Source organism: Triticum urartu, chromosome 5 (genome assembly GCF_003073215.2).
Source record: "Triticum urartu cultivar G1812 chromosome 5, Tu2.1, whole genome shotgun sequence".
Taxonomy (NCBI): Eukaryota; Viridiplantae; Streptophyta; class Magnoliopsida; order Poales; family Poaceae; genus Triticum; species Triticum urartu.
The window spans coordinates 582919101-582927563 of record NC_053026.1 but is presented as its reverse complement, the minus strand read 5'-3'; the positions used below and the strand labels follow the sequence as shown (position 1 = coordinate 582927563).

Here is an 8463-nt window from a genome sequence, read left to right as displayed (position 1 = left end):
GGACGGCGGGCGGCGGAGCTGGGCGGCCTCGGGCGGCGCCTGCACCCGGGCGGCGAGGCGCGACGATGGGCCTCGGGGGCCCCTCCTGGGCCTCCCGGGCCGGCGGCGGTTGGCGGCGGCGAAGTGGACCTCGGTCCACGTGGCGGCGCGCGAGTGGGTAGGCGGCGGTGGACGCTGTCCGGCCGGGGCGGACACGTCCGTCGGCGGTGGAGGTTTTGAAGTTTTTTTTTTTGGAGGAGGACGGGGAGAAATCTAAGATTTGGAATGGGGGGTGTATATATAGGCATAAGTGGAGCTAGGAGAGTCCAAACGTGGTGCGGTTTTCGCCCACGCGATCGTGATCGAACGCTCTAGGGCATGGAGCAGAGTTTGGTGGGTTTTGGGCCAAATTTGGGGGGGGGGGGTTAGGCTGCAACACACACGAGGCCTTTTCGGTCCCTCGGTTAACCGTTGGAGTATCAAGCGAAGTCCAAATGATACGAAACTTGACAGGCGGTCTACCGGTAGTAAACCAAGGCCGCATGGCAAGTCTCGGTCCAATCCGGAAATGTTTAAACCCCACACACGAAAGAAAGCTAGAAATGGCCACCGGAGGAGAACGAAGCGCCGGAATGCAAAACGGACAACGGGGAAAATGCTCGAATGCATGAGATGAACATGTATGCAAATGCAATGCACGAGATGACATGATATAAGATGCATGAAAACAAAAACAACACACGGAGATAAAGACCCGAACCCGAGAAATAAATATAACTTAGCGCCGGAAACGACACGAGTTGGATACAAATATGGAAAGTATATCTGGGGCGTTACAAAAGGCTTGTCATTGCATTGCTACTCAACTTCCTAACAGTTTTTCTTATTTTCTACTATATGCACACAAGTTCCTACCCCTCATATCCCTACAACTGTTGAATCATGTGAGGAAAATAGTTAGTGAAGCGAATGGAATATATATAAGCATACACTGATGGCTGGTGAGAGATGTCATGTACACCGGAATTGGTAAGAATTAATGGACCCGTGTAATACTATGGTTACGTTATATGACATCCCAGAGAGGGTGCGAGTTATGAATGCAAGGTGCAAAAGGAGGCTTGCATGTTCCGGGATATTCATGGTTAGTGGTATGTAGTTGATATTCTCGACCTCTCAGATTTCTGCCCTTTTATTAAAAACTTGATGGTGTGTTCTTCATTGTCAATAGAGCATAAAGATATAGTTAATATCAATGATTCAGCGATCATGAAAATGTAACCTACTAAGTTTTGATAGTTATTTCTAGGCAAGATTTCATATGTAAACCCGTAGTTCACAAAAGTAATTTGTGGAAGAAAATTTGGCATGGCACAAACTAAAACATTTGTCAAGAAACTTGATCTCTCAATTCTATCAACAATACGAGATCCGTACAACACAACTATGTGAAAATAATTAGCATTACAGTACCAATGTGGCTGGCTGCTGCGCCTAGTGTCTGGGGCGTATCCAGGCCCCAGATAGCAAGGGCCATGACCTGGAGCGTGGCTATCAAACCCTTTGTTGTTGTAGCACTTTTTTGGTACTATTGTAGAATATGTATCCCCAAGGGTTGGCCAAGGATTTCGGTAATGTAGCTACTATAGCAGATATACCCCAAGGGTCGGCGTAGGGTTTCGCTACCGCAGCTACTGTAGCAGGTGTATCCCTAACGGTTGGCATAGGCAGGACTCTCACCTGGAGAAGCCTTTCAGATGCCTCACACTCTTTTTTTCGATAAATGGCATATTTATTAACTCAAAATGTAGCATCAAGCTACACAACATGATGAGCAACACTTGGTCTCTGCGTAGTTAGGATGTACACCCGGCCTAGAATGCCTCGCACTCCTAAAATCTAGATAGTTTGTTCAGAATGTCATGTGGTCGTTTTAAGTGTGGTTGTCTGCCAGTACGTAGCAAATGCTTGTCACTGCTTCGCTGCTTAGCTTCCTAATATCATTTCTTATTTTCAACTACAACTATACAAGTTCTTAGCCCTCGTATGCCTACAAGCGTTGAATCATAAGAGGAAAATAGTTAGCAAAGGGAACGGAGTACATATAGGCTTGCGCTCATGGCTGGAGTGAGATGTTACAGATACCATGTATTGCTTGTTTAGGTCATATTAATATGACATGCTATAGCGGTGCGAGTTATGAATGCAAGGTGGGAAAAGGGACTTTCATGTTCCGAGATATTCATGGTCAATGGTATGTACTTGATATTCTTGTATTAAAAACTTGATGGTGTGTTCTTTGTCGTCAATGGAGTATCAATCTATAGTTAATCAATGATTTCTGCGGTCAGGAAATGCATCCTTCTTAGTTTTGGTACTTATTTATAGGCAAGACTTCTTATTGAATCCCCTTGTTCCTGAAAGTCACTTGTCCAAGAAAATTTGGTATGGCACAAATTAAAAGTCATTTGTCAAGAAAACTTGATGTCTCACTTCTTCAACCAATACTACGCCACAACTATGTAAAAAAGAGCAAACAACCTCATCTTCACCAACGTGTCAGGCCGCACCACCTAGTGTGTCGGTTGCTCGCTCGTGCTGTTCCCCCCCTACTTGCCATTCAGTTGAACTCTGACCGGACCTTGCATCCGTACATATACTCAACTACTAAGATGAATTTCTCAAACAGAGAAAACTACCAAGATGAACCAACACAAGATACATGTACTTTAATTTATCTCGCAGGCTTCAGGCTATTGATCAAAATAGCTGTTCCTTTTAGTTTTTGAGGATCTTTGTGCTACGTCAGCTGCACCTAGACTAACGCAGATGACCTTGGGCATGTGTCAAAGAAGCGAAGCTGAGCTAGTACTTGTTTTCTGGCAGCTTCCTTTCCCACATTTTATGCTATTTTTCTCATCTTAAACATTTCAGTGCATGATGTGTGTTTGTTGTTGGTTTAAATTCCCTTCAATTTGGACGTGGTCAGGTTGGTGCTAGGAATGAACAGTTGGCTAAGCTGAATGACATTTGTAGCCAGGTGGTTTTGACAGAAGATTCAGATAAGTTGGTTTCGAAAGTAACAGTTTCGGGATCCGTCTCTGTAAAATCTTACTACAATGCCTTGCAACACCACGGTGTTGTTCCATAGAAGTTCATGCGGAAGATTAAAATACCTTTAGGAACCAAAACATTCATTTGGCTAGTGCTTAGTAGGAGTATACTAACTAGAGATGTTCTGGTCCATAGAGGTGGAAAGTGTATCAAATAATGCTTGTTTTGTAGTGGGGATGAATCTATGTCTCACATTGTTTCACCTGTCCCATGGTTAGACATGTATGGCTTGTGCTTGATCAGAGTATACTAACTAGGGATGTTCAGATCCATAGAGGTGGAAAGTGTATCAAACAATGCTCGTTTTGCAGTGGAGATGAATATATCTCTCCGAATACCCAATTCTGAGCCCGAGCTCATCTGCATCCAATGAATAGTGAATTAAAAAATAATACTAGAAAAATAAAAAAAATGTGAAGAAAGACGACCGCGTGCGTGAGGTGCATGCCAATTTCAGAGTATTTGGATATCTGAGTAGCTCTCAGCAAAAAAAAAACGGTTCCAAACAGTGCACAAACAGGAAACTTTTTCACAGACCTCAAAATTGTCCTTTTTGTTGATCCAAATTATCTGAAATTTTGCACGGACATTATGCACTCAGCCATCTTTCTCCACACAAAAAATGGGATATTTTGAATTTTTCTAGTATTTTTACCGATATTTTGTTCACTCCCGGGCACATCTAAGCCCAGGAGCCAAAACACCTCGTCTCTATCTCTCACCTTTTTTCACCTGTCCCCATGGCTAGACATGTATGAAATGTTGCCAGCTGTGCTTTTAGTATTGATTACCACTTTGCAAACGCTGAAGATGGCATAGATACTTGGCTTGGGGGATTAAATGGTAGACAAAAGGATCTTATGTCTATTACAACCGTGATTTGGGGGAATCGGAAAGTGCGGAACCCTGTGTGTTTCAGAGCATTTGGCTGCGCGGGTCGGTTGACATGTTTTTTTCAGATATGCAAATGAATTGGCTCTTGGAGTTTATTGCAGGCGAAGGATGACATAAAGGACTGGCGGCGGTGGCCTGTAAGACTTCTAGCACAAGTAGGTTGTGAATGTTTAGCGCTAGCAGAAGTTGGAAGACCTGTATCCGGAGGCTGACAGTGTGAGATGATCTGATATGTGCATTGTCAACCCAGCAAAACTGCTATATGCTGCTGGAGAAGCTTAGAGGAATAGTTTCCCCCTGTTTTCTCCAAAGCTAGTATTGTCTTTGGTTTTCCACATGTTAGGTGTTCTTTCTGTAATGCACTTTATAAACTCGTAGTGTCTTTCTCTTTTGATGCTCGAATGCTGGTGTGTCACGGTGGTGGACGATGTAGAATTGATGGTTTTCTTAATGAAAATCAGGGGAAACCCTTTTACCTAAAAAAAACAAAGAACTCTACTTGTTTTCTCACACATGGTGCAGAACTTTTGGAAATTAGACATGTGTTGTGAAATCAATATGTACACTACACACTTGTATGTTCTATCTATTGTGCGAAAGAGCACATCATCTGCTGCTAGATTTGTTTGGTGACAGATGGAGATGTGTCAGCTTTGTTGTCAGAAAGAGGATCGGTCTTCACGGTTGGTCTCACCAAGGAATGCCATGACCTAAGCATCGAACCCAAACATGGCTCAAAACCTTGAGAGATTGATACTCCCTGTGTAAACTAATATAAGATGTTTTAGATTAGTGATCTAAAATGTCTTATACTCCCTCCGTTTCAAATTACTCGTCGCAGAAATAGATGTATCTAGAACTAAAATAAATCTATATCTGCGACAAGTAATTCGGAACGGAGGGAGTATTAGTTTACAGAGGGAGTAGATTATTGGGTGGCAAATGGAGCAACAGTCTATTTGCAAGTCTGCACAAACAGAATGCTCTGAAAAAACTGAAAAGATCACTTACTGAATGTTTTGCTGACAATCGAAGCCCACATGAATTTCAGACGGCAGCATTGGAGCTTTCTGCTTATTGGACATCTATGCATTGAAACTTTAGGATATGCTGATTCTAGGAAACAATGGATCATAGTAAAAGAAGGCACCTTAGCAATATTTTGAGAGCCACTACTAAGGTGCCTTCTTTTGAGTTGAAGAGTAGCTAAAGACACTAGAGTTGAAGACTTTGCTGAAGAAACTGAAGCTGAAGAGAGTTGTTTTATACATCTTGCAACATTTAAGATATGAGAATGAGAGAATAATAAGCTGAACCATTGACTTACATAACCGAGCACTACATGGTCACCAGCTCATGGTGCAACATGGAAGACAACAGGGATTAATAATCAAATGGCAACCGACTAGCTAAGCAACAGGGATTAAGCAAAGGTATCTTGCCATGTGAAACCAGCTAGCTAAGCAGAGGAGATGCAACTACGAGACATAACTTTGCGTAACTGTTGAAGCAAATGAACCTGAAATGAGCTTTCAACTCTAGCTAGTACCAACCAGGCAAGCAGCAATTTCAGAAACTTGTACAGCTAGAAATAGAATAAGCGAAGAGGAAAGAATTGCCAAACTTTGAACTCTGAAGTGCATACAATGCAAAGAATTCCTGAACTTCGATCACCAATCCAACAAGTATTCCTGAACAATGGCGATTCGCCTTCCATCCATAGACATGCCAAGCAGAGGAAATGCAACAAGGAGACAGAATGAACTTGAAACGTTCTCATTTCAAGCGTAACCTGACATTCTTGCAGCGAAGCGGCTAGTGCCAAACAAGCAAGCAGAAATTTCAGAAACTTGTAGTACATATATAAATAAATTAGCGAAGAGAAAGAATTCCTGAACTTTGAACTCCCGAAATACATATACCGCAAAGTAAACCTTGGGCCCAATACAACAAGTATACTAATATCATCTCTGTATGAAACTATGAATGTACCATATATCCTCCAGCAATTCTGATACAGCACCCATTGCCACAAACAATGGCGACTCCCTTCCATCCGTAAACCCAATACCTGAATTCTGAACAATGGGTGAACAACACCAACACAAATCTGAATCCTGAACCCGAAATGTTAAAGCAGCATCCATCCACTGAGTGATGAAGCTGCGCTTATTTCCCGATTTCCTGAGTATATATGGTGATGAGATGCAATCAATTGTTGAGGAACTCGGCGATGACCTTGTCCTGGGCGACGGCCTCTTCGCAGCAGGGCTCGAGGAGGTGGAAGGTGTGCCCCTTCCCCGGCGCCTGCCAAATGTCGGCCTCCCCGCTCCACCCGCTCGCCCTGAGCCGGTCGTAGTAGGCGCGGCCGCGGTCGCGGAGCACGTCGCCCTCGCCGATGCACACCAGCACGCGCCGGCACGCCAGGGCGTCCAGCCCCGGCGCACCGTCCACGAACGGGTTGATGAGCGGGTCGTCCTCCCCGGTGGTGGTCGGGCACATGACGCGCCACAGGCTGGCCAGGCTCTCCCGCGCCGCCGGGTCCAGGTCGTCGGAGGCCACCTTGTCGGTGCCGAGGAAGTAGGGGTGGATCATGAGGAGGCCGTGGATCGCGGCGCCGTGGGGCAGCCCCTCCGCGCCCACCCGCATCGCCACGTGGTGCGCGATGTTGGCGCCGGCGCTCTCGCCGCCGAGGTAGAGGCGGGCGAAGTCGGCGTGGTCGGCGAGCCAGGGCTCAAAGCCAGCGGCGGCGGGGGCGGCGTGGGAGACGACCCAGGCGAGCGCGTCCCAGGAGTCGGCGTAGGCGGCGGGGACGGGGTGCTCGGGCGCGAGGCGGTACTCGACGGAGACGACGAGGACGCCGGCGAGCGCGGCGAGGTTGTTGAAGTAGGCGTGGAAGGTGGGGTTGAAGGCGGAGCCGAGGCAGAAGCCGCCGCCGTGGTAGTAGACGAGGACGGGGAGCTTGGCGTTGTCGGGCTTGGCGGGGTCGATGCGGGGGAGGTAGAGGCGCGCGGAGACCTCGGGGGAGATGACGCGGTCGCGGGAGGCGACCCCGGTGGCGGCGTCGGCGTGGGCGGAGGCGGCGACGAACTCGGAGCCGAAGTAGCGCTCGACGCGGTTCTTGTAGATGCGGATGCAGGGCATGGACTCGTAGACGATCTCGTCGTCGGCCGCGGGCGCCGGGGCCGGGATGGGGACGGCGGCGGCCATCGCGCGCGCGGGCGAGATCTGGGCGACGGGGCGACGGTACGGTGGTGGTTGGGACTCCGGGCCGAGGTTGAGGGGACGTGTAGACTTTGCTCTGCTCTGGTCAAGTAGAAATGGCTCAAGCTAGGTTGGTGTTGTGTTGATTGGCTTCTTGCTGCAACTCAACTACACTACTTAAAATGAAGAAGAATTGATTAATTCCATTGGTTAATCCTGATTAGTCGTAGTTGTAGAACATGGAAGAGTTCTGACCGATTTTTCTTTATTTTTTGAGGGAAGGAGGGTTGTGGATCCTGATCTGCTTGCCCAAAATTCACAGGCTGCGTAGTAGCATAATTAAGTTGGTCCAATGGGTGAAAATGGTGTTTCTTTAGTCCAAAATGGCCGCAATTTGCCGCCTCCTTCTGTCAACATTTTTTCTGAAGCTATTTCGAAAAGAAAAGAAAAAATGGAAACCTCGAAGCCAACGCCTGGATCTGGAGAAAATTTGTTAGTTGTTTCGTGGGAATGCAGCAAATGCGGTAGTGGTGGGAGCTCGTCCGCTCGTGCAAGATTCTCTCACACGGTATATGCTCGGCCTCAAAACTCACCAAAATATGCAGAGTCAAACAAGAACACGCCGCCCCTGTTGTATCAACTCCGCAGCCAGCCCCATATGGCCTGCCACTGAAACCCGTGCACGGCGCTACAGATTTTCTGCTTCTCTAGCTATAGGTACGGTTGACCGACCCAGTTTACTGGCTCCAAAAGATTACATGCTACTCCGGCTGTTCACAAACATTAGATGTTTTACATATTTCAATATAAATTACATTCAGATTGAAATGAATGAACAGATACACTAAAATACGTGTACATACTCCCTCGAGTTCTTTTTACTCTGCATATAAAAATTGTTTGAAGTCAAACTTCTCAAAGTTTGACCCTTCCCGAGCCGCTTCCGAGATTGGATCACCGCCCTTCTTTCCTCGGCATCTTCACGTGTATTGCTTAATGGTACTGCCGGCGACCCTATTAGACATGGTCGGGGCCTTCGTCAAGGGGACCCACTCTCCCCGTTGCTTTTTGTCCTTGCTATAGACCCGCCGCACCACATCCTGGCCACGGCGACTTCCCAAGGCCATCTTAAACCACTCAGAGGTCGACCTATTCGTGCGTCGCTTTATGCTGATGATGCCACCATATTTGTTTCGCCAATAAAAAATGACATCCAATTTTTGGCTTCAACTCTTGCCTCTTTTGGTGATGTTACTGGATTGGTCACCAATT

General features: G+C 46.7%; 1 protein-coding gene across 1 annotated transcript; it reads right to left on the bottom strand.

The window, feature by feature from the left end:
* Positions 1-5827: 5827 nt before the first annotated feature.
* LOC125510942 (2-hydroxyisoflavanone dehydratase-like) lies at positions 5828-7348 on the bottom strand. Its single transcript, XM_048676229.1, has one exon. It carries the CDS (start codon positions 7195-7197, stop codon positions 6199-6201), a length of 999 nt encoding a protein of 332 aa, XP_048532186.1. The 5' UTR covers positions 7198-7348; the 3' UTR covers positions 5828-6198.
* Between the last annotated feature and the right edge of the window lie 1115 nt (positions 7349-8463).